Source organism: Podarcis tiliguerta (genome assembly GCF_965153285.1).
Source record: "Podarcis tiliguerta genome assembly, chromosome: 8".
In the NCBI taxonomy this organism is placed as follows: Eukaryota; Metazoa; Chordata; class Lepidosauria; order Squamata; family Lacertidae; genus Podarcis; species Podarcis tiliguerta.
This window is the reverse complement of record NC_139541.1, coordinates 72085170-72111531: the sequence shown is the minus strand read 5'-3', so window position 1 is coordinate 72111531 and position 26362 is coordinate 72085170. Positions and strand designations below refer to the sequence as shown.

Below are 26362 nucleotides of genomic sequence, written 5' to 3'. Positions count from 1 at the left end.
CTTCTAAATGCATGGTGTGAATGTGGCCACGGTCCTGAATCTGCTTGGACTAAATTTCTGCTTCCAGGCAGCAAGTTCAGGTTAGTAAGACTTAGCGGTTAGTATTGGCAAGTGTGTGAGAGAGGGAGCGAGGGAGGAAGAGGTTGAGACACAGCAGCATCGCTGCAAACTGAGCTGGATCCAGGGTGAGCCCTCTTGGAACTCCTCAGGCCCTTGATGTTCAGCCATAGCCAGTTTGGGGTCAACCACATCCTCCCCTCCTCTTAGGCTGTGAGGACTTTTTGCTGCAGCTCAGGAAATGTGTCATCTGGCCCTAAGGCATGCCTCTGATGGTCCACAAATGAAAATATGGGCAGGCTTTGCAGCACCGCTATTCTCATCCCAAGGTTTGCTTCCAAAGTTCCACCCTTTTCTCTATTATTTGCTTATTTTATTTAACAAAATTGATTGCTTGATCAACGGAAACAAGTGCACCCGGAAGCGACTTACATAAAACAGCACATATATTTTAGAAGAGCATGCTGATGAAATCCGCAAACTCAAAAAAAAATCTCCTCCACCCTGCCCCATAAACAAACAAAGTCACTGGCAATTCAACACAACAACAATAATAATTTTATTATTTATACCTCACCCACCTGGCTAGGTTTACTGAGCCACTTTGGGTGGCTCCCAACAAAGGACTAAAAACAGAATAAAACTTAAAACATTTTAAAATTCCCTAAACAGGGCTGCCTTCAGATGTCTTCTAAAAGTCAGATAATTGTTTATTTCATTGACATCTGATGGGAGGGCGTTCTACAGGGCAGGTGCCACTACCGAGAAGGCCCTCTGCCTAGTTCCCTGTAACCTCACTTCTCGCAGGTAGGGAACTGCCAGAAGGCCCTCGGAGCTGGACCTCAGTATCTGGGCTGAACTACTAAATACAGCTATCAGCGTTACAGAGAATATATACCATGCCAGGGAATACACCAACTTCATAATGAAGGCACCTGAGCCAGCAGGCTGAGTCAGGATCAGGTCTCGCCTCTTGTTAGCAGGTACTAGAGAACGGCCTGTCTTCAGGGCATAGTGATTGCAGACCATTGCCAAACACTTTGCTGTGCCGTCAATTGCCTAACAGAAATAATTCCCAAACTATGAGCTTTCTCTGTTCCATGTCTCTCCATCCTTCTACTCAGACACAGTCAGCCCTGGCCTGTTGGGGGTTAAAGAAAGAAGTAAAGAATCACAGAACTCTCTGTAATACATAGTTTAAACCTCAGAGGAGACACACCCGTTCCAATGAGTCATGCAGCAATATGGGGGGGGGGGTCCCCTGCAAGCAGGTGGGGTTCACTGTTCCACCCCCTGGGCAATGAAAACCGTTACAGGTGTAAGACCGAAGCGTGCCTTCAGTTTTAATTTGCAAGGAGGGAGTCAACCGCAGCTTGCAGAAGTCTGGAAAACGGTCATATAAATAACCATTGTCGTACAGTTGAGCTAAGGGACGTTGGCATTTATGCTGCTGTCTGGGCTGTCGCCTCCCTGAGACCTGTTGGAATATAGCGCGCTAACCATGCAATCTTATGCGCGTCTGCTCAGAAGGAAGACCCATTGATTTCTCCAGAGTTTGCTTTCAGGTAAGTGGGTACAGGACTGCAGCAGCAGGCTGAATACCTAGGTAATAACTACCTGGGGATCAGGCCCGCTTGAACACAGGGACAGTGTCTGAGGAAGCGGCGCTTGCAAGAGGTTTGCATTTAGGGTTGTCAGCAGCGAAGGGGGAGGACTGGTTTATTTTCATGTTTTTGTTTCCCTGCCTTCTGCCTTCTCAGCACTAAAGCCCTCTAATTATGGTTTGTGCCAGTAATGGCAGCATAGAGACTTTGGTTTTGTCACTGCAGCAGCAAAAACAACTTTTGTGGAGTCCAGACCAGGTATTCAGGAAGTGGTGGTGGTGGTGGTGGGGTACCCTATGGCCTCACTCGGCAAATAAGGTATTTATTTATTTATTTCATTTATATACTGCCATACCCTCCAACATTTCTCCCATTCCACGATGAAAATTTTAATATTTATACCTCACACATCTTACTGGGTTGCACCAGCCACTCTGGGCGGCTTCCAGTACATATAAAAACATAATAAAACATGAAACATTTTTTTTTTAAAGTATTCACTATACAGTGGTACCTCGGGTTACATACGCTTCAGGTTACATACGCTTCAGGTTACAGACTCCGCTAACCCAGAAATAGTGCTTCAGGTTAAGAACTTTGCTTCAGGATGAGAACAAAAATCGTGCAGCGGCAGCGGGAGACCCCATTAGCTAAAGTGGTGCTTCAGGTTAAGAACAGTTTCAGGTTAAGTACGGACCTCCGGAACGAATTAAGTACTTAACCCGAGGTACCACTGCACAGGATTGCCTTCAGACAGCTCAGGGGTTGGATGACTCCATACCCTCCAACATTTCTCCAATGAAAATAGGGATGTGCTAAGGAAAAGCAGGATATTCCAGGGTCAAATCAGAAACTGGGACGGCTTCTCTAAATCAGGGACGTCCCTGGATACTAGGGACAATTGGAGGGTCTGTACTGCTTGATCATAAAAAACAACTCAAAGCTGTTTGCAAAAAGAATACGTAGTTGTCATCCCTCTTCGAAAAGAATTATACAGGATGGCCTTCAGGTAAGGACCTGGGAATGCTGCTCCTCCCATGAAGGCCCACCTGAAGTTGGAAAATGTTTGAAAGCCGACAAACTTATTATGGCATCAGGTTTGGCAGACGTGGCCAAACAGGCAGAGGAAATGCAGGCTTGCCCAGTGGTGTAGCTTGGGTTGTCAGCACCCGGGGCAAGGCAAGTAATTTGCACCCCCTAACCCAGGGCAAGGCAAGTAAATTGCGCCCCCCCCCGCTGCACTGTCCCTCCCCCAGATAGTCCCTCGCTCTCTCTCCGCACCGCACCGCACACCTGGCACCCTCCCCTCCACAGTGGGCGGCGACCTGGCGGCTCGGCTCGGATTTGCACAGCCAGCACTGCAGTGAGAGAGAGTGAGTGAGCCAGGTAGGGGCAGAGAGCTGCGAGTGCGAGTGCCCCCCCCGATGTTGCGCCCGGTGCGGCCGGCCCCCCCTGCACCCTCCACGCTACGCCACTGGGCTTGCCAGGGAAAGCGTTATTGCGAAGCGAGGCCAGAAAGAGAGGATGCAAAAGCCACACCCCTACACGGCACACAAATGAAAAGGCGGTCCAGCAAGAAGAGTTAAAGGTCTGCTCTGTTACTCCGCTGGGCCATCTGGTCTCGCTGCGTAATAACCTTCTGTGTGTGCATCAACCGAGAGTCACACTTGATACATCTGGTGATGTGGGCAACCGTCCACGTAAAGTTTTTGGCTGAGATGCTTTTGTTAATCTCTTAATGTGCTAGGGGACTCTTTTGTATTTGTTATTTTGCTTAGCAGACTCACCCAGATTAATCCCTGGAATCTGGGCAAATGCTTGCTTTCTCCAGGCACTGCTTCAATTTCACCCTGCAGCCTGCAATGCAAGCCCAGTCTGCACCTATCTGCGGGAAGCTGGGCATGTTCAGCCTGGAGAAGAGGAGGTTAAGGGGTGATATGATAGCCATGTTCAAATATATAAAAGGATGTCACATAGAGGAGGGAGAAAGGTTGTTTTCTGCTGCTCCAGAGAAGCGGACACGGAGCAATGGATCCAAACTACAAGAAAGAAGATTCCACCTAAACATTAGGAAGAACTTCCTGACAGTAAGAGCTGTTCGACAGTGGAATTTGCTGCCAAGGAGTGTGGTGGAGTCTCCTTCTTTGGAGGTCTTTAAGCAGAGGCTTGACAACCATATGTCAGGAGTGCTCTGATGGTGTTTCCTGCTTGGCAGGGGGTTGGACTCGATGGCCCTTGTGGTCTCTTTCAACTCTATGAGTCTATGATTCTATGCCTTTAAAATAGGTATGTCAGCAGCAAGCCCACCTATGGCAAGTGAGATGCGCCTCTGGGCGACCCCTCTGGGAAGTTTTTCGATGCTCAAAGACGGCTCTTTGTCCTTTTAGGCTTTTCTACAAGTAGATAAATAAATAAACAAACGTCTAAAATTTTATTTTAAATGAGACAGAAAATAAGAAAAGTATTACACTGGGACGGTGCAATACAGAATATCAGACAAAGCCTCTCACCATGGAGGGGCTAAGAAGCAATTAGCAGGCATCCCAATATTAATTAATCAATGCAATGCTTTTAGTGACGTCATCATGTATTATAATTATGGCTGACTGACCTAATAATTGTTATGGGGTAGCAGCTTTTGCAGATTTGCAGAGAATAATAATAATAATAATAATAATAATAAACAAATAAATAAATAAATAATAATAATAAATTTTATTTATACCCCTTTAAAAAAAATCAAAAAAATCATTACATTTATATCGGCCCTTTCTCAACGAGGCAAATTTGGTTTTCCCTCCTTTCCATTCTATCTTCACAACCTTGTGAGGCAGGCTAGGCTGAGAGGCAGTGACTGTCTGAAAGCCACCCAGCGCTCTTTGGGGCTGAGTGGGGATTTGAACCCGGGTCTCCCAGATCCGAGCCCAGCACTCTAACCACTACTCCACACTGTCTTTGAAGGGTAGCTCTCTTGTCCTTTCCCACCCTCAGCTTTTGCTCTCCTCTGCTCATCTCCCAGCTTCCCCCCTTTCCATTCCTTGAGGTCCCACAACACCCCCGATAAACTGGGTTAGAACAATATTAGTTTGGGATGACTCTCTGTTACCCATCTACCACCCTCTGATTCCCTAGTGAAAATCCATCTGTCTGGGCTTGGGGATGAGAACTCAGTAAGTAACTGGTGGCTTCACTGTTTATCCTAGAGCGCAGGACTGATTCTGAAAGTCCGGGAACTTCCTTGGGCACAGCAAATTGCGGGAGGTTATATATGTCTGGGCTTTATTTTCTTAATGATGGATTTTTTCCACTTAAACAAAACAAAACAAAAAACCAGTAACCCCACAACTGATCGTAATGCTTGAGCCATTCTGGCCACGGAGCCTCAAATGGGTGTTGCTTGCCACTTTGCCCATGGGAAGCCAGGCTTTGTCACAGCTGTGGCTTGTGGTCAGAAATGCTCTGAGATTGCGGCCGCTCTGTTTGCCTTGTTTGTGAGTGGGCCTGTGTCCTGGCAACCAGCCCCAGCTCTAGCCGCCAGGCGTTGCTGTCTTTCTGGGGCCGGGGATAAGAGCCCAAGAATCCTGCATGACATTTTCGGGAAGTTGATGCTGAAATTACTATTTGGGAAGGTTTTCTCCCCTTTCATTTTATTTTAATGTATAAATTTGAAGGAGGAGAGGACATGTACACCTGTTTCTAGAAAAAGAAATCTTGTGATTCCCCCCCCCCAAGGGAGCAATCTTGATTAATAATAATAATAATAATAATAATAATAATAATAATAATAATAATACTTATGCTCCACCCATCTGGCTGGGCCTCTCCAGCCACTCTGGGCAGCTCCCAACCAAATATCAAAAGCCCAATAAAACATCAAACATTAAAAACTTCCCTAAACAGGGCTGCTTTCAGATGTTTTCTGAAAGTCAGATAGTTGTTTATTTCCTTGACATCTGATGGCGGGGCGTTCCACAAGATGGGTGCCACTACCACAAAGGCCCTCTGCCTGGTTGCCTGTAACCTCACTTCTTGCAGTGGGGGAACTGCCAGAAGGCCCTCAGAGCTGGACCTCAGTGTCTGGGCTGAATGATGGGGGTGGAGACGCTTCTTCAGGTATACTGGGCCGAGGCCGTTTAGGGCTTCAAAGGTCAGCACCAACACTTTGACTTCTGCTCGGAAACGTACTGGGAACCAGTGAAGATCTTTTAGGACCAGTGTTATATGGTCTCGGCGGCCACTCCCAGTCACCAGTCTAGCTGCCTCATTCTGGATTAGTTGCACTTTCTGGGTCACCTTCAAAGGTAGCCCCCTGTAGAGCGCATTGCAGTAGTAGTCCAAGCAGGAGATAACTAGAGCATGCATCAATCTTACAGCAAGATCCACTAGGCTGAGTGGGGTGAGGATCCCATGGATCTCCAGCAGAGCTGGGATCTTCCTGTGCAGCTGGGCTATGCTAGCATTAATGCCCCACCCTCAGCTTGACTGGAGATGCACCAACATATATTCCCCATCTAAGCCATGAAAAGGGGGTGTTGCAGGGTCATGGCATTTTGGGACCAGAGAGGAGGGACTTAGGCTGGATCCTGAACCTGTTTAGCTCAGTCATATGACCTGCTAAGCCAATGAAAAGGTGGTATAACTCTAACACTATTTTGAAGCCTTGTTTTCCCTCTGCCAGACTTAGGGGGATTCACCCAGCAGTGAATGGAGTTTCGATCTGATGCACTTTATGCCTGCTTAACTTACACTAGCTTCTTGTGTATAGGATTGCCTGCTTCATTACAAAAGTAGCTATTGCAGTTGCCCAGGTGTCTCCACTGCAAGTGTTATGTCCATCATTTGGCCACTAGCATAAGCAATTTTCTTTCAGCTGGGAACATACTAGAGATAGGGAAGGAATTCAGTTTGGCTTGAATTTTAATGCCCTGAAAAATTCAAACTTTTGTGACGCAGATCTCTAAGAGATCTGTATAAGAATGAGCAGGTCAGAGTCAATTGCGCATGGAAATGTATTTATCAATAGAGGAAACATCCATGAAAGCATTATATTATTGCATTCCATTTGTGAATCACTTCCTATGAAACATCCCAAAGTGATTTAGCTGTAAAAATGCCAAGAGTAAAACATGTGTAAAACAATCTCGTAATTAAAGCAATTAAAACAAATTTGTACATCAAAACCATTTCCATTAGGGGAAATAGCTTGCAAAAAAGGTGAACATTAGGAAAAAGTGCATTAAAAATGTGCATATTAGGAGGGACGCCCTGTTTAGGGAAGCTTTTAATGTTTGACAGACTATTGTATTTTAATATTTTGTTGGAAGCCACCCAGAGTGGTTGGGGAAACCCAGCCAGATGGGTGGGGTATAAATAAATTATTATTATTATTATTATTATTATTACTACTACTCATCTGCACTATACATTTAAAGCAGTATCATTCCTCTTTAAACAGTCATGGCTGCATTTAAATATGAAGCTTTGTATTGATATGTTGGTTTTTTTAATGGCAGGTTAATGCAAAAACAGGGTGGAAACTGACACATGCAAAACTGACATGGAAGCGTAATAAGACTGATTATTATTCAACCATCTGTTTGTGTTCGGCCGCAAGTAAAATCCCAAAACCCATATTAGAGCAATACTTCTATTAGGCCAGCCAAAATACAGTCAAAAAGATAAGAGTGCAATTTTTTGAGTTCTCCAGGAGAGTTCTGCATCAGGGGCGAAGGAAAAGATCCAGCTGGCAGGGTAGATTCTGAGCAGCCCCACCCTCGTGGGCCACCATGACGTCAGGAGGACCGGCTTCGAAGGAAAGAGTTGGGAGAATATTCCAAGTGTGCTCCCGATTCCTTTCTTTGCAGACCAGCCTGAACTCAAAGGACGATCCCTGCAGTCCATCACAATGGGAGCTGCAGTCAAGTGCTGTTCAAGTGATTGGCACTGATTGCGTTTCCCACTTTCTACAGGGTCTGGCTGCACTCAGGGGGTCTTGATTCCAGCAGGGGTTGTATTTAGCACCAATCTACTGATATATAGATATATATCTATATACCTACATATCTATCTCACTTTAGGCAGGGATTGGTACATTTGAAGGTTCCCTTTAAGATCAGTTGTGGGTAGTGATAGGCAGGCCTATCAATTTCACTTTCTCATCCTTCCAATATTAACTTCATTTCTCCACATTTTCCCAAATCTGTTGGCGTTTTTAAATATATATTTTTTAAAATGAATATTTGTCAGCATTTTGGAGTGCATTTCCCATAATGGACACATCTTTGCAAAGCAACTTCCCCTAATACAATGCATTTCTTTGGCCATTTTCACCAATATTTGAATGCACTCTTTTTATGCACTCTTTACCCCAGTAGTATCTTCTTCTTCTTCTTCTTCTTCTTCTTCTTCTTCTTCTTCTTCTTCTTCTTCTTCTTCCTCCTCCTCTTCTTCTTCGCACCTGTTTCCTGGCTGGTGAACTGCATTGCAAAATTCGGAGAAGGGCGACTTCTGAAGGATGGTTGGGTTTGGGTTGGCATTTCAGAAAGTGTGAATTAGGTAGCATTGACTTTAAATGTGAACTGAACTTTACCCCCATTCCTAGGTATGGGGCAGGCGAGTGTCATTTGGGGCAAATGGCCTTGTGGGCCTAATTCAGACCGTGGGTTGGAGGCTCCCCACTGCTAGGCTAGATGGTCAACAATGGAGGGAAAATAGAGAGAAGAAACAAGGCTGATGATAACGCCTGAGCCTGTAACTGGTAAGTGCCTTCAAGCCAGAATGTGGGAATGGATAGTAGGCATTCTGTTAGGTGATGTGTGGGATCAGTTTGTGCCAAGACCTTCTGGGAGGAAGAAGCATGAGTCATCATCTTTAGAAACCCAAGAACTGTCTGTTGCCCTGGTCTACCTCCCTCCTTCGGTGGGACACATACTGAAATATACTTGAAGTCCTGTAGTGATTTCATGCTCTTTATTACAGCTTGTAAAACAGTGATTGAATTGCCCCCCAAACCTCAGGCTTTTATATACATTATTTACACAATGAGTCCCTTCTGATTGGCTGATTCTGCTTCCCTCCTGGAGCCTGATTGGTCTTTTCCTGCAGGCCAATCAGTTGTTGCATTCTAGGATCCTACTTGCCTTTTGTTCTATGATCCAAGCTTAGTATATAACACATACCTTTTATTAAGTTGAAACTAAGCCATGCCAAACTTTGACACAGAGGAAGTCCTAACATGCACAAGCAAACTCCTTGAGATCAATCCACCTAAACTTGGATGATGGACTCAAGGGCATCCTGATCAAATTTGCAGATGACACCAAACTGGAAGGGGTGGCTAACACCCCAGAGGACAGGATCACACTTCAAAACGACCTTGACAGATTAGAGAACTGGGCAAAAACAAACAAGATGAATTTTAACAGGGAGAAATGTAAAGTATTGCACTTGGGCAAAAAAAATGAGAGGCACAAATACAAGATGGGTGACACCTGGCTTGAGAGCAGTACATGTGAAAAGGATCTAGGAGTCTTGGTTGACCACAAACTTGACATGAGCCAGCAGTGTGACGCGGCAGCTAAAAAAGCCAATGCAATTCTGGGCTGCATCAATAGGAGTATAGCATCTAGATCAAGGGAAGTAATAGTGCCACTATATTCTGCTCTGGTCAGACCTCACCTGGAGTACTGTGTCCAGTTCTGGGCACCACAGTTCAAGAAGGACACTGACAAACTGGAACGTGTCCAGGGGAGGGCAACCAAAATGGTCAAAGGCCTGGAAACGATGCCTTATGAGGAACGGCTAAGGGAGCTGGGCATGTTTAGCCTGGAGAAGAGGAGATTAAGGGGTGATATGATAGCCATGTTCAAATATATAAAAGGATGTCACATAGAGGAGGGAGAAAGGTTGTTTTCTGCTGCTCCAGAGAAGCGGACACGGAGCAATGGATCCAAACTACAAGAAAGAAGATTCCACCTAAACATTAGGAAGAACTTCCTGACAGTAAGAGCTGTTCGACAGTGGAATTTGCTGCCAAGGAGTGTGGTGGAGTCTCCTTCTTTGGAGGTCTTTAAGCAGAGGCTTGACAACCATATGTCAGGAGTGCTCTGATGGTGTTTCCTGCTTGGCAGGGGGTTGGACTCGATGGCCCTTGTGGTCTCTTTCAACTCTATGATTCTATGATTCTATGATTCAATCCAGTACATATGAAAATCCATTCATTAACACTAACACTGCTTTTATTTTTTTTACTTTTGAAATTTACTCTGTTTTTGCAAGCTGAAGTTGAGAACGGAGCTCTCCCAACCAAACAAGTCTGAGTTTTGCTCTGGGACCTCTGCCTGAAAGGTGATCGTTTGGGAAGGGATCTTTATGCTAGGTATGGGCTATGACCTCTAGCTCACCTCACCCTCTGGAAGCAATTAACTGGGCTGGATGATTGATATAATGCTAGCTCCTGTTCTGGAGTGCCAAGACTTTCCCAATACCGGCGTGGTATGTTTGAGGTGGGCTGTGAGGAACGTCAGTGCTGCGCCGAGCCGTTGTTTAGCTCAGGGGTTAAAGGGTTAAGCCTGCCCCTGCTGCAGTCCCAGTGCCAGCTCTTTGCAGGCTGCCAAAGTAATGTGATTGAGCAATGGTTTGCGGGTAATGGACGATCCCTCAAGCCACACGTCCGGACTCTCCATCTCCCTAGGAATGCACACACCCAACCTGTGAGTCTCTCTAGCCTGCAAGGGACCAGCGGCTCTCAGAGAGCTCAGAGACAGACAGAAGGTCCCTGAAGAGCCCCAGAACCAGAGGTACGGAGGCCAGGAAGGTGAGAAAAGCAGAAAGATTTAGGGAGATAAGGGGTCAAAGGTAAGGCTGATATAATTTCCCTTCGGTAACATCATTGGTGGGGTGGTATGTAGGATTTGAACACCCATTCAGAAAGTTTATAGATTGTTATTTCACCTCCTTTGTTTGTTTGTTTGTTTGTTCCTTCCTTCTCATTGCATCATGCAGTGGTGGGTGGTGTGCACTGGAGAATGGTAGGGCCGGAAACAGAAGCCTAACAGTAGGTGGAGCCAGAGCTAATGGCTGGTGGAGCCAATTAATTCTACTTTTCATCTCCATCCTCTTCCATGCTGAGGTGCAAAACTCTGGACAACACTGAGGCTAAGGGGGAGGAAGCTGGCTGACAATGCCACCCCCTAGACTGGGTGTAGATAAGAAGGCAGGGACATGGGTGGCGCTGTGGTCTAAACCACAGAGCCTAGGGCTTGACGATCAGAAGGTCGGCGGTTCAAATCCCCACGACGGGGTGAGCTCCCGTTGCTCAGTTCCTGCTCCTGCCCACCTAGCAGTTTGAAAGCACGTCAAAGTGCAAGTAGATAAATAGGTACCACTCTGGTGGGAAGGTAAACAGCGTTTCCGTGCGCTGCTCTGGTTCGCCAGAAGCGGTTTAGTCATGCTGGCCACATGACCCGGAAGCTGCACGCCTGCTCCCTTGGCCAATGAAGCGAGGTGAGTGCTGCAACCCCAGAGTCGTCCACGACTGGACCTAACGGTCAGGAGTCCCTTTACCTAAGAAGGCAGGGAAGTGGGATCTGACTTGAGAGCAGTCTGTGGTTTGTGGGGGCACTGCAAGTTGGCAGCACACAGCTCCCTCCCTTATTACCTTCACAACAACCCTGTGAGGGAGGTTTGGCTGAAAGTGCAAGTTGATCAAGTCAGGGTCCTTTAGTGAGATTCATACAATGCTAAACCCAGGTCTTCCTGGCCATAGCCTGAGATTCTAGTGCAGGAGTGGGGAAGCTGTGACCTTTCATGTGTTATTGGACTCCAATCAGTTGCAGCCAGTGTGGTCAGGGATGATGGGGGATGCAGTCCAAAAAGGTCTGGGGGGGGGCACAGCTTCCCCATCTCTGCTCTAGGGGCTGGCACAGTTGCATTTCCTAAGCTCCGTCTGTCATAAGTCGGAAGTCTATTATTGATGCTGTTTGCCTGTAATTTTTCTGAATGCAAAATAAATGTAGGTTTGCTTTGTGGAAGCAGAATGCATTTTTTTTTTTTTTAAAATCTACTCTAAAAATAAAAAAAATCTGGGGGGGGGGAATTAAAGCGTAACAGACGCATTTAGCGTTATTGACATGCCTCCCTCTTTTGAGTGCCATGATGTGGCACAATCGAATTGTGATTGCCAAACCACTTTGCACATCCCCCTCATTTTGCCCCGTGAGGCTAGTATTGGCTCCTCGTTCCCAGTTTCTTATTCACCCCAGTGCTGCATGAGAGTCTTGAAGTCCCACTGTCCCTTATTCAAGCTGCTCAGACTTGGAGTGCCGCAAATCTCTATGTGAGATGCCCTTGAAGATTACTTGGAAACTTCAAGTGGCCCAAAATGCAGTGACTAGCTGCTGTTTCGAAACAGGTGCCTTGGTTTCCAGTTTGCTTCTGGGCCCAATTTAAGGTGCTCACATTCCACTGATCTCAGGAGTTCGAAGGATGATGGCTCCCGATGGGGCATTCTTTGCAGCAGCCCCTCTGAACATTCAGCCCCTTTCCATCCCCCTTTTAACTTTTTTTTTTTTTTTGCCAAGAGTGTAAAGCTGAATGCGTGCGAGTAAAATGTCCGTAAGTTGTGAGTTACCTGTATTTAAAAATTGTTCCAATCCATTCCGGACCTGTAGGGTGAAAGGTGATAATCATTTGAAATCATCGTCCTTATTTTGCTCAGGCTACCCATATAGCTCCGGGTCAAATAAGGGACTGAGAAGGAGGATTCAATTGGTGTTGTAACATGGGTAGGTGGGTGGGTGAGAGGGAGGTAGCAGGGCAACTCAACCCCCCTTAGGTTTCGTGGTGCCTGCCCCCTTTGCAACTCTTCTTAGAAGGCAAACGGGTATGTGGTTTGGCCAAAATTGTACGAAGTCGGCAGTAAGACATTGCAGATTTCATTAAGCCCCCTCCTTCCCTTCTCCCCCTCCACAAAAAAACCGCAAGAAATTAGGCCCATTCATTCCATGGGGTCTACTCTGATTAGAACTCAGTTGGGGACAACCCAGTACTGTATCTTTCAACCAGACGTGGCCTGGTTTCAACAGAGGACTGTCATTCGTAAAGTAGGATATCTGATCATCCTAACTCTGTCTGCCTCTGCTATAATTCTGTTCGTTTCTGTAGGGCAGGGCAAACCACACCTGCTGGCTTCTTTTTCTTGATGGTGCAACCCTGTAGCTATGAGCATTCTTCCACGGACATAGATGGATAACAGCAGGGGTTGCCAGTACCCTCCAAAGATTCTGGGCTGTGACTCCCATCAGCCCCAACCTGCCCAGCCAATGATCAGGGATGATGGAAGTTGGAGTCCGCGACATCTGCCCTACCCAACCCCAGTATATGGGATAGCTCAGTTGGTATAGCATGAGACTCTTAATCTCCGGGTTATGGGTTCGAGCCCCATGTTGGGCAAAATATTTCTGCATTGCAGGGGTTGGACTAGATGTCCCTCGTGGTCCCTTCCAACTCTGCAGTTCTATGATTCTACAGTGGGCACCATGTTTACAACCCTTACATGATCATCTTCGGATGTTGCCCTGCCCTATTTTCCCTCTCCTCTTTCTCTGACCCACCAGTTCTTCAAACCTTCCAATACCTAGAACTAGGGCATCTTTTTGTGTTATTATAATTCTATTCCTCTGTTGTTGCTTTTGTCTTTAAGCCACTTTGGACAGGCATTTGCCCAGAAAGGCATCCTAAAAATATTTTAAATAAACATATGAATAAAATAAATTTGGCGAGAACCTTGCAAAATGATCACTTGGACTATGCAGTCCATAGAACACCCCAACCACGACAGATGCAGTGCAGTTTTGGACTTGGCCAAAGGAAAGTTTCTAACTGCATGGCATCTGGTGTGCTAACAGACCAAAAAAAGAAAGAAAGAAAAAGAAATGTGAAGTCCTGCAAGACATGTGCAAAACAAATCCTTTTGCTGTGGCTAAAGGTGATATTTTGGGGGCTGTGGCTCTGAACTGAGTGTTCCTCTACTGTTCTTGTCCTTTTTTCCAGAGGAAAATCTATGCACATTGAAGTTTTCAGCAAGCCCCATTGAAACTAGGGGTGGAGGTGAGATTTGACTCAGTTGAACTGTAAAGGTGTACCCACCTAATTAGCACTTTCTGAAACAATAAGCGAACTGAAACACAGCCATCCTTTGAAATGTGTTCTTTCTTTCTTTCTTTCTTTCTTTCTTTCTTTCTTTCTTTCTTTCTTTCTTTCTTTCTTTCTTTCCTTCTTTCTTTTTTTTTCTTTTCTTTTCTTAACTGTCAGAAATAGTATGTTTATTTTTCTTCCATAGTAGTAATTTTTCTTCAGTCACAATGTTTATTTTTTGGCCATAAAAAATGTTACTTGACAAAACCTTTGAAAAGCAAACCAACAAAACCGGACAACTAAATTTCTTATCACTGTTAAAAAACAACAACTTCCCCCCAAAAATAGTTATTCTCTCATTTCTTCTTCTTCTTCTTCTTCTTCTTCTTCTTCTTCTTCTTCACCCCTTATATAAAGGACATTATTGCACCTTATCAGAACTTCACCAAGGTGTCCAGAAGAATATATTCTTCTGTATTTGCAAGCTGCATGTTTATGTAGCCATTGACGAACGTGAGGTAGCCTTTGTATTCCACCCCCCACTTCAGCTTCACCACCAGCCTGTTTAAGGAAGGGCTTTGGATTGCGAGCCAGACTCATAGCAACCAGACCAACCTAAGGGCGGCTGCGGCAACAAAAAAATTACCGGTACTCATGGGCAGCACATGTGCCTGCCAAAGCTCTAAAAAGAAAAATGACGGAAGTGACTAAATGTGTACTTTTCTGAATTTTGCAGTGGAGTTTTGCAGCCAAGTAATGTCTGTAAAGATGCCTATGTTGGGGTAAAGTGTACTGCATTATATGGGGGGGGGGGGAATTGCTTTGCAAAAATTCATGCATTAGTCAAAATTGCATACAAATGTGTGTATTAGGAGAAATTCGCACAAAAATTTTGGCAAATTTTTCTGAGGGTTCGCCTCGAAAACAGAAATTCATGAACTGACGTGGAAATGTGGAGAACAGAATTTTGGAAACAAGAAAAAGACCTGAAATTGATCAATTTGCCCAACCTTAGCTGAAATAAATGAATGGGACACAGCTCCTGCACCTTTAAGAATTGTGCTTACAGAGACACACTTGCTGAAGCTCCCCCATCAAAACAAGTATTAAAGGAACAGGAGCCCTGTCCTGTTCTGCCGCTTTGACTGGGGCTGATGGGAGCTGTAAGTCCCACATTACCCCATCCATAGGTTAGAGCAGGGGTCAGCAAACTTTTTCAGCGGGGGGGGGGGGGGGTCCACCATCCCTCAGACCTTGTGGGGGGCCAGACTATATTTTGAGGGGAAAACATGAATGAATTCCTATGCCCCACAAATAACCCAGAGATGCATTTTAAATGAAAGCACACATTCTACTCATGTAAAAACACCAGGCAGGCCCCACAAATAACCCAGAGATGCATTTTAAATAAAAGGGCACATTCTATTCATGTAAAAACATGCTGATTCCCAGACTGTCCGTGGGCGGGATTGAGAAGGCGATTGGGCCCCCGGGCCTTAGTTTGCCTACCCATGGGTTAGAGGAAGAGTTCAGTCAAAGAACATAGCTTTAGGTGAAAGGAGTGTATCCAATTACAAATGAGCCTTGCTTTCAATCTCGTTTCAGTCCCAAGGACTTGTAAGGTTAAGACTCTGGAGAAAATAATTGCCAGCACCTTTATGGATCTTTCTCCTGAAAGTGAAACTGGTTCCGGCACGATACCCAGCTTTGTTGGAAAGCGCAAGGCAGATGCTAGGAAGGTGTGCAGCACTCGCAGGTTGCAGAAGTTGGAGAGAAACTTGCTGCTAGTTTAAATCTCTACTTCCACTTAGTGGCTAAACGGTGTATAGCTGCTTGTGGCATTTTTCATCTTCCTTCTCTGGGATCTGTGCCAAATCCTCTAGCTTTTGGATAAATCCCAAACACTGGGAAGAGCAAACAGAAAAAAAACAGTTTTGAAAATGTTAAATGTGTTAGGAACCCGTAGCTTTTCCTTGCAGGGCCCAAAACATTTTTTTAGGTGGGATTTTAAAAAAATGGAAAATGGCATCTGTGGAAAGAGTTTAAAAGCGCCCCCCTCCCCTGATGCAGGATTTCCATTTTGCGTTTGTAGCCTCTGGGGAAGAGCAAGTGTCCAGGGCATAGCTGTCAACTTACAGATTTGAAAATAAGGGGCCAGCAGCCAAAATAAGGGATTTTCTGGGCACACGTATGTTCAACTTCTGAGCCCCTCCGAGCCAAAGGCAGAAAGCCCAGCCAGCAGCCAAATGAAGCCTCATCAATAAGGGACAGCAGCGGGACATTGCGCTGGGATAAGGGACTGTCCCACCAAATAAGGGACGCTTGACAGTTCTGGTCCAGGGTCAGGATTCTTGGGTACCCAACAAGGCTTATACTTGAGGAAGTGGGTTGCTGCCAACTCCTGGAGCCCCTAGGACTTGCTCTGCCTTGCTGTGGAGACATGTTGACTGTGCCCCTCTTAGCACGAAGCTGTGATAGAAGGGGAAACAGCCTCCCCTAGAGATAGGGCAGAGCTCTCCTTTTAGGTTACTCAGTCTCTCGTTTTTCCAATCTTAAATTCAGTTCACCCTTCTTCTGCAGCAATTTCTGGATTTTTAAAACTCATGAAAATTCAACAGCGTTTTCGTGTGGATTTGTCCTAAACGCACACATTTTGACTAATATGCATGTTTTTGCAAGCAATTGTAATACATTTTTGAATGTAATACGAAGCCCGTCATCACTGAGAAGTGACCATGGTGATTGTGGCTAAATGAGAGTTGTCATCCAACAATATCTGGAGGGCACGCTGCTGGCTGCTGCTGGTGTATCATATTGAGAACCACAAATTAGGTAAAATTGAACGCCTCTCTTCCTTCTTAGCTTCCACTTGCTTTGCCTAAAAGGAGATGTGAAATAAATGGGCAGTAGTAATGAAATGGGCAGGTCCAGGGAGGGGTGCCAACAAATATGTAGAACTGTTCCTCCCCTGAGGCTGCATTTTGTAAAAAAAAGAAAGAAGCAGAAGCAGAAAAAAACCCATTGAGGACCAATTGCACATGGCTGTTGTATGTGGCTTCTGTCCTTATTTTCAATCCCTGTTCAGAAGTTAGGTAATAAAGCAGAGTGCATATCCTACAGGATTCTGGGCAAATGTGGACATGGTCTAATGCTTGATTGAAAAATTGGCTTCTTGAGGATGCCAGTAGGCTTTTTAAAAGCAACCCCCAAGTTGCCAGTCCTCAGGGCTGCTGATAAAGTCTAGAAATATGGCAGCAGTCCATAGCAGTGGCTCAGAAAATGGTGTTGTGGGTAAAACAAATATGCCAACACGAGTCATCAATGACTTAACAGGGTGGGGTGAAAGGATTTTCCTTGTGCGAGTCTCTGGAAGTAATTGTCGATCATTATAAACAACCCAGTCAGCAGCTAGCATTTACAAGCCTGAGTAAATCATTTCAGGTCAAGAGTGTGGAATCTGTTCCTTGCATGGTGGGTGGGGCTGATGGGCATCCATGTCCAACTAGACCTGGAGGGCCACAGATTCTCCAGCCTTGTTTTAAGCCCTTATGCCCTGGCCATTTTTTTTCTTAACCCAACTCATTCAACTAACAGTATGTGTATAATGTTACTCCATGCCTTTCAAACCATAGTTCCTTTTCCCACAGGTCACCCTTCACCCCAATTTCGCTCAAGTTCTTTTTCTCCAAAATGGCCGACAATGCCACCTCACAAGAAAGCCTTTATGGAGACTATGAGGACTATCCTGACTTTGACGACAACAGCGGCCTCCGCGACTCCATGCATCTGCTCTCCATGGTGCTCTACAGCGTGGCCTTCCTGCTGGGGGTGATAGGGAACGGCCTGGTTATCTTCGTCACTGGCTTCCGCATGAAGAGGACTGTCAACACTGTCTGGTTCCTCAACTTGGCCTTGGCCGACTTTGTCTTCACTTTCTTCCTCCCGCTGAGTGTGGCCTACATGGCCCTCGGCTTCCATTGGCCTTTCGGGAAGGCTCTGTGCAAGCTCAACACCACCGTGGCCTTCCTCAACATGTTTGCCAGCGTCTTCCTACTCACTGTCATCAGCATGGACCGCTGCGTGTCTGTGGCTTGTCCCGTCTGGGCCCAGAACTACCGCACGCCCCGTCTGGCTTCTATGGTGGCGTTGGGCATCTGGTTAGCAGCAATGGCTCTCAGCTCCCCATACTTTTTCTTCCGGGACACCGGGAGCTCTTCCGGCGAGGAGAATACCACCCACTGCTACAACAACTTTGCCTTGTCGGATGACCTGGACTCGGAGGAGGTTGCCAAGCTGGGAGAGGATCGTCACCGAGCCATGGTGATGACCCGCTTCGTGGTTGGGTTCCTGGTGCCGTTCACCATCATCTTGTTCTGTTACGGCATCATCACGGCCAGGCTGAAGGGCAGCCGCCTCACACGCTCAGGCAGACCCTTCAAGATCATGGTGGCAGTTGTCTTGGCCTTCTTCATTTGCTGGTTCCCCTATCACGTCTTCTCCTTCCTGGAGATGTCGGTCACCACAGTAACGCCCTGGCTGCAGACCGTTCTGGTGGTGGGGGTACCTTTGGCCTCAGGTCTGGCCTACGTCAACAGCTGCCTGAACCCTTTCCTGTATGTCTTCGTAGGGCACGACTTCAGGGAGAAGCTGAGAACGTCGGTCCTTGCAGCGTTTGAGAATGCTTTCAGCGAGACCTCAGCGCAGGTGTTAACCAAGAGCAAATCCAGTTTGGAGATAGAGTGTCACCTTGTCTAGAGCAGAAGGGGGAAACTGTAGGTCAGGGTTTCACAAACTTGTGTCTCCAGCTGTTGTTGGACTACAGTTCCCATGATCCCTAACCACTGGTCCGGCTAGCTAGGGATGATGGGAGTTGTAGTCCAACAGCAGCTGGAGACACAAGTTTGCAAAACCCTGCTTTAGTCTTTTCTCCGCCCTGAGTCTTCCCTCCTCACCCCACATTCACAGCCAAGTACAAAACAGTGGTTTTGGGATGGCGGGTTGGGAATAACCTGAAGCAAAATGGTGGCTTGGCACTTGGAGGCAACCAAGGTCTATGCTGTTTTGTAAGCTGTACGCTGGGATGGCCTGCATATCAAAGTACAAATATTACCTTCAAGATATGTGAAGCTAGTATTATTTACTCTAGAACTATCCTGCAGAGTGTAGTATTGCAGAAACACAGAATTTAGGCAGCTGGTAAAAGGGACAGTCTTAATTATCTAGTTACAGTTGGAGATTTCTTGTGCTTGTTTGCTGGCTCTATGGAAATCCCAGAGCAGCCTTTCTCAACCTGTGGGTCCCTAGATATTGTTGAACTACAACTCCCAACACCCCTAGCTAGCAAGGCCAGAGCTCAGGGATGATGGGAGTTGTAGTCCAAAGACATCTGGGGACCCACAGGTTGAGAACCCCTGCCCCAGAGGGACAAACCAAGACCCCACCCATCTGCATTATACCTTTAAGGCAGTACCATGCCACTTTAAACAGTCAAAGAATCATGGCTTCCCCCAAAGAATCCTGGGAACTGTAGTTTGTTAAGGCTGCTGAGAGTTGGCAGTTCACCCCTATTCCCCCTAGAGAGCTACAATTCCCAGAGTGCTTTAACAACCAAAACCATTTCCCAGGGACCTCTGGGAATTGTAACTCAGTGAGGGGAGTAAGGGGTCTCCTAAAACTCTCAGCACCCTGAAAGACTACATTTCCCAGGATTCTTTGGGGGAAGCCATGACTGTTTAAAGTGGCATGATCCTGCTTTAAAGCTATGGTGCATTTGGATCCCAATTTTGTACATTTTAAAGGCTTATTTTTTACTGTTCTATGTATTGTACGTTTCTGTTTCTGTACTGGTAACTTTATGAGTATTAATGCATAGAATGTGTGTAACATTATATATATATATATATATATATATATATATATATATATATATATATATATCCATAGTAGTTAGAATATGTGAGAAGTGTTTGTGTTTTTTACTGAAACTCCCAACCTCATCGAGATCAAGGAGCGAGATGACGATCAGAAAAAAATCCATGCAGATAAGATTGTCCAAAATTTTATCCAGACCAGACCCTGCCATCTTCATCAGAGGCCTTCTCTGTAGGCCCCACCTGAGGAAGGTGCAGAAGGTGAATGAAAATAGGTCTTTTCAGTGGTGGCTCCGCTGTCTGTTGAATGCTCTCCCCCAAGGAGACACAACTGGCACCTTTTTATTCACTCAGGCCCTTGGTAATCGCATTAGCTTCTTACGTTGCTGCTCACCTTTTAGCGAAGTGGATAAGACTTGCACTTACTAATATGTTATTGGATCAGTATATTTTGTATTCAATGTTCTGGTTTTGAATTGCTTTTATTTGTTGCATTTCATATTGTCGCTTCGAGACTTTCAAGTCACTTTGGGCCTTTCCCTTCTGTATAAAGCAGCAGGCGAATGCAATAAACGATGACAGTATCAACCTCTCATCCACTGTACAAGAAAGGAGATTCCAACTAAACATTAGGAAGAACTTTCTGATGGTAAGAGCTATTGGACAGTGGGAAGGACTCCCTTGGAAGGTGGCGGACTCTCATTCCTTAGAGGTTTTAAAGCAGAGGTTGGATGGCCGTCTGTCATGGATTCTTTAGCTGTGATTCCTGCATTGCAAGGGGTTTGGACTAGATAACCCTTGGAGTCTCTTACAACTGCACAGTTCTGTGACTGTACCTTTAAAGCATATTCAAAACACATCCTTCCCTGCACAGACTTCTGGGCACTGTAGTTTACTCCCCACTGAGTTACCATTCCCAGCAACTCTTACTAACTACAGTGCCCAGAATTCTTTGAGGAGAAAGAATGTGCTCTGAATGTGCTTTAATTATAGATTGTGTACACAGCTGTAATCTGCAAAGCCGTTAAAAGCTGACTAACAGTTCTCTAAACTGTCGGTGGCCTGAATGAGGAGGAATTGAACACTAAACTTTGAAAAAGCTGCGTCGCATGGTGGCAAATTCCATTACACACTTGTGTGAAGAAAGACTTCATTTCCCCTCCTTGATCTGCGTCTACCGTTGCCCAATTTTGCAGTGTTTCCTGTCATTTCTTGTGGCCTCTCAGCCTAAACAGCAAAACCAAACTTCTCCCTTGTCACGAAGTTGGAATTTGCCTTTTGCATTCAGGGATATGCAAAACTTCTCTTGCCGAGATACCTTCCTTAATATCTGCTGTTTTATTTCTTGCTGTTCTAACAAAAGGCAATAATTCAAAGCATTATTCTATAATGTTATACAGCCACGGTTTACCCCAAAGAATCATGGGAACTGTAGTTTTTTTAAAAGGGTGCTGAGGGGTGAGAGGAGATCATTGACAAACTACAGTTCCCAGGATTCTTCACTGACAGTGGTGTAAGAGTGCTTTAAATGTATGGGATTGTATTTGGTGTTAGCTATTATTGGAATTCATGGGTCTTCTGTGAGTAGAACTTAACTGGCTGCAATCCAACTAGGATGTGACCTATTTGCATTTTTTTAAAAATTCATTTAAACACAGTTGAGTTTCAAATGCAATGCAGGAAACACATTAAGTCTTGGCTTTTGTGGGAAGAATTTTTGCAGGGTCCCCACCAGGTCTGTTGGAAGACCAGCTTGGTCAGGTACCTTTTATCATATGTGGTGGAAACGTAAGGTAAGAAAAGAATTCTGGGAAATGATATATAATGAAATGAAAGAAAGAGTTTCAAATAACTTCTATAAAGAAACCAGAAGTTTTTTTTATTAACAATTGTAAGTACAGAAATTCCAAAGGAGAGGAAAATACTTTTCATGTATGCAACGACAGCCACACGGATGCTACTAGCTCAGAGATGGAAAGAAGATAGTCCCTACCAGAGAAGAATGGCAAACTAAGCTGTTGGATTATGCTGAAAAGGCAAAACTGACTGGAAGATTCAGGAACCAAGAAGAAGACAGAACTTTTAAGAAAGAGTGGGAAAGATTTCTAATGTACAGTCCTACTTCTTGTTACATTCGGTTCAGGTTACGTTTTTTCAGGATACGTCCTGCGGCAACCTGGAAATAACGGAATGGGTCACTTCCGGGTTTTGCCACTTGCGCATACGCTCAGACGCTCAAAATGACATCACGCATGCGCCGAAGCGGTGAATCACGACCCGCGCATGCGCAAACGCTCATGTTGCGAACGGGGCTCCGGAATGGATCCCGTTCGCAACCAGAGGTACCACTGTATTTAAGAGATCACAGTAAGCAAATGAAAACATTAGCAGGATTTTAACAACACTTCTGATTTAACAAATATGTTGGATAATATGGAGAGACTTTAAATGTGGATGATGAAATAAGATGCAATGGAAAAAGATGGCAATAGGACCCATGGAGAGGATGGAGGGAAGTCTTGAGAATCAGAGGAAACTCTAAATTTGAGTATGTATTTGATACTGTTATAATTTTACACTTGTAAAATCAAATAAAAATTACTTACCAAAAAAAAAAAAAAAAAAAAAAAGGAATACCAGCTCTGTCGAACCTGATCTTTGTCCACTGGGCTATAGCAGAACAAGGGAAGCAAGGGACCCTGCCAAGAGACCACTGGCTTCTAGCCACTTCGTGAACTGCTTCCATTCTTAAGAGGTCATTATAAAGAACTTTGTAGCTGCTCATGCCCCATCCTTTTAAAACATACGCCTTCCCCCAAAGAATCCTGAGAACTGTCGTTTACCCCACAGAACTACCTGGCCTAGTTCAAGGTGTTAGTATATAAAGCCCTTAACAATTTAGGACCAGTTTGCCTACAAAATCGCCTTACCCCACATGTTCCCTCTCAACCACTTGGATCAGTGGAATTGGCCCCATTAAAGGGGGGCACATAATACCTGTTCTGTATTTGTGAGAACTTGATCGTTTAGTGTTGGCAGCAACTTTGGAACTCACTGCTTATTTGTACCACGCAGGTGCCTTCACTCTATTCTTTTTGGCGCCTGATAAAAAATATTATTGCATAGGCGAGCCTACCTGGATGCTTGGAAAGTTGGTGTGAATTTTAACCTGTTTTAGCATTTCAGCTTTTTCTATGCAGCAGTGTATATTTTTTATGAAATAAACAGAGCTACAATTCCCAGCACCTATAATAATAATAATAATAATAATAATAATAATAATAATAATTTATTTATACCTGATCAATCTGGCTAGGTTTCCCCAGCCACTCTGGGCGGCTACCAACAAAATATTAAAAATGTGATAAAACATCAAACATTAAAAACTTCCCAATACAGGACTGCCTTCAGATGTCTTCTAAAAGTCAGGTAGTTGTTTATTTCCTTGACATCTAATGGGAGGGCGTTCCACAGGACAGGCACCACAACCGAAAAGGCCCTCTGCTTGGTTCCCTGTAACCTCACTTCTCACAGTGAGGGAACCACCAGAAGGCTCTCAGAGCTGGACCTCAGTGTCCGGGCTGAACGATGGGGGTGGAGATGCTCCTTCAGGTATACCTGTAACAAGCTACAGTTCCCAGGAGTCTTTGTGCTTTAAATGTGTACACAGTTTTCTCCCTGCTCCCTCATATTCCGTTTCTATTTGCTTAGCCTGTCTTTTTGATTGTCATCCTGAAGGCAGAGACTGTCTTACTGATCTTGGCAAAACGCCCAGAGAGTCTTTTACAGATGAAGAGCGGGGGGGAAAACCACGAGAGATAAAATAAATGACCTAGCACTTTCAGGCAAGGCCTTGCTGCTCTCTCATCTCTCTCTGTATTGTATGGCTTCAAAAGGGTGGAGAAATCAATGATTTGGCCATTTCTCTCCAAAACGAGCTGTTGAAGTATAAGCCCGGTGCTAGTTTTGCACAGCAGGGGTGGGCAAACTCAGACTTCTGTGACCCACTCCCCCCCCCCCCACTACTAAAACCCTAAGATCTATCAAGCCAGGTGCATGAGATGCACATTCAAAGGCAGAAAAAGGGAATTTGGGGTTTCTTTTTGAGTTTCAGAACTGAATGAAGCTCACAGTCCTTTCACACACAAAACCCCTCCCCTCATTGCTTTCTACATTTCCACAGTATAACATTCTTATCTTATTAGTGTTATCCTTGATTTGTTAATCGCCTTCTAAACCACCGCCTCGGGGCGATTTACGCAGGAGATCATTTAAAACAGTTTAAAGCACACAAAAACAACTGGCGCATTTAAAACTAAATGAAAAACCCTAACAAACGGAAACTCGTGGTAAGGGTCCATTTACCCAGCTGGGAAAGCCTGTCGGAACAAAAACCGTCTTCAGTTGTGAAATATACTCAGAGTCGCAAAGTGATTTCATGCTCTTTATTCAGCTCATAGTGGAGAGGAGGAAGGAAAGAAAGTCCCCTCAAAGTATCTGCCTTATATACATTATTTACACAATGGGCTGCACATGATTGGCTAATTCCGGAATTCTACTGTAAGCCAATCAGGTTGTGGATTCACTTCTATCTGGAGCATGATTGGGTGTTTCCTGCCAACCAATAATACTGCTGCATTGTTCTAGGACCAATCAGACTGCTGCATTCTGAATCCTATTGTTCTAGGACCAATCAGACTGCTGCCTTTTGGATCCTATTGTTCTAGGACCAATCAGACTGCTGCAGTTTGGATCCTATTCAACTCAGTACATAACAAGTTGTTTCTGGAAAGCGCAGATAGTGGACCCTTGTCATACTGTATCTCAACAGGAGTGCTATTTCACAAAACAGGGGCAACCACACAAAAGGTCTCGCTCCAAGTTTCTGCGAGGTAATTCAAGGCAGGAGGAAGTTAGAAGGACACGTGCATGACTCCCCACCCCGCCACCTGGGCAGGGAAAGTAAAATACTGAAAGCGGGAGCTGGCCGTGGTGGACTCTGGGTGGCCAAATTTCAATGGCCGCTTGTGCTACACTAGAATTCAGCACCCTCTGCCTCTCACACTCCTTTCTACAGCATTGCTGTGGTGCCCCCTACAGCACCAAGTAAGTGCAGCTGCCCTGGTTGTGCTACCCTAAAGCCATGCCTGAGACAGGCAAATTTATCAAGCGCTCTCTTTCTCACAAATGAGAAGAAACGTGTTTGTACATTTTGCCCTAGGTTCTACATATCCCAGAAACTTACATGTCTTTAAAAAAAATGGAAGCTAGGGATCTGGAGATGATGGTTCATCAAAGGGTTCGTATCCTTCCTCATCCACCCCCCTTTCCATGTGTGGGAATGTTGAGGGTGGCAGGAGGGGATATATTATTAATATCCTTCCTAACTTGTGCTAGGAAGTTCCTTTACTTAGCAGAGTAAACCGTGCATTGCCCCTTTCCACAGCAGAAAACGGGTTGCAAACTCGTGCTTTAGTTTGTTCAGCAACGCTTCCCCAATGCTAACACATTACCAATGTGCGGACAGGCCATAGCACAACAAAAGTGGAACTAAACGAAAAGCAGGACACCTGTGGTATAAAAAGTTATGGGATTTCAGCAGGAAGTTATGGGGTATTTATTTTTATTTTTTTAAAGTTATATGCCGCTATTCATCTAAAAAAATTCAGAGTGGTTTACAACAGTACATACAGCATATTAAACCACACACGAAAGAAAGCATATGGAAGTTTCAAAAATTGGAAATCAGCTAGCTATTGCGGAAAGATGTGTTCTTAATTGCCTGCATGAGCCTGACAGAAGAGAAGAGTTTTCAGCAGGAGCTAAAAACTTGAAACAGAAGGTGCCTGCTGAATCTCTCCTGGCAGAGTATTCCAGACGGCTGGGGCAATGATATTAAAGGCTCAGTTTCTTGCTGCTGTAAAATGAGCCACACCAACTTGAGAACGACTAGTGATGCTCTTGTAGATGATCTCAGCGACTAAGCTGGGATATAGCCGCTGAATATGACTGCCCAAACAGTCAGGAATCTACCAGATTCCCTCAGCCTCTGGGGCAGATTGATATGCACTGCTTGGAAGTGAAGCAGTGTGACCAGCCCAAGACTTTTGCAAGAACAAACAGTATTACAAACAGGATTGCAAGTCGCCTCCTTGATAGCACCATGAGCACACATAATCATAGTGTGCTATAAAAAGGACTTCTGGAGGGGTCTTGTGAGCCAGAAAGCCTTTCTGATCTACTGAAAGCCACCCCCCCCCCCCAGTTCTCTACCAGTAAATCTACTTTCTGCCCATCCCTGTTGCACAATATTGAGATATAGGGGAAAGTCAGTTTGCATGTGGCAGTGATATCATTGTTGTAAGACAGCCTTATAAAACGGATTGCAACATTTTTAGCATTTATTTTTGCCTGTTGTTTCTTCAGCTCTTCCCCATGCAACGCTTTCTGTAAATTTCCTTGCCTTTTCCTGCTGACATCGGCAAGACCAGCCTTGGTGGACAATTGACGTCACTTTCACTTCCCTGAATGACAACCCTCTCCAGCAAGGAAGGCTAACCTCAGGGGGAAATGTGGCCCTGCAGCCTTCTCTGCCTGGCCCTTGGGGTTTTCTCTAAGGCACACCCGCTTTCCCCAAACCAGACCCTTTCGCAGCAGAGCTCTGCATCCTCCTTGAACTTTTTTGCCTGGCTGGAA

At 45.2% G+C, this 26362-nt stretch overlaps 1 protein-coding gene and 1 pseudogene across 3 annotated transcripts; one reads left to right on the top strand and one right to left on the bottom strand.

The window, feature by feature from the left end:
- Positions 1–316: 316 nt before the first annotated feature.
- On the top strand, positions 317–22193 carry LOC310684468 (chemerin-like receptor 1). 2 transcript variants are annotated; one of them, XM_083455671.1, is made up of 3 exons: positions 317–386; positions 1887–1979; positions 17444–19708. In XM_083455671.1, the coding sequence occupies exons 1-3, from the start codon at positions 349–351 to the stop codon at positions 18549–18551; spliced, it is 1239 nt and encodes a 412-aa protein (XP_083311797.1). In that variant the 5' UTR covers positions 317–348; the 3' UTR covers positions 18552–19708. The 2 variants fall into 2 exon arrangements, with proteins under 2 accessions (XP_083311797.1, XP_083311798.1); XM_083455672.1 differs by lacking the exons at positions 317–386; positions 1887–1979 and adding an exon at positions 9954–10517 and having other exon boundaries at positions 17444–22193.
- On the bottom strand, positions 14145–14436 carry LOC310683489 (small nuclear ribonucleoprotein F-like; annotated as a pseudogene). Its single transcript has one exon. The product of its transcript is annotated as a small nuclear ribonucleoprotein F-like (transcript).
- Positions 22194–26362: the final 4169 nt, after the last annotated feature.

What these genes read in the sequence shown, in the direction of transcription:
- LOC310684468 (XM_083455671.1), top strand. Translation starts at nt 349, where the DNA reads ATGGGCAGGCTTTGCAGCACCGCTATTCTCATCCCAAG. An exon ending in ACCGCTATTCTCATCCCAAG is followed by an intron (nt 387 to 1,886) that starts GTTTGCTTCCAA and finishes TTGTCACTGCAG; the next exon opens with CAGCAAAAACAACTTTTGTG. An exon ending in GGCCTCACTCGGCAAATAAG is followed by an intron (nt 1,980 to 17,443) that starts GTATTTATTTAT and finishes CTTTTCCCACAG; the next exon opens with GTCACCCTTCACCCCAATTT.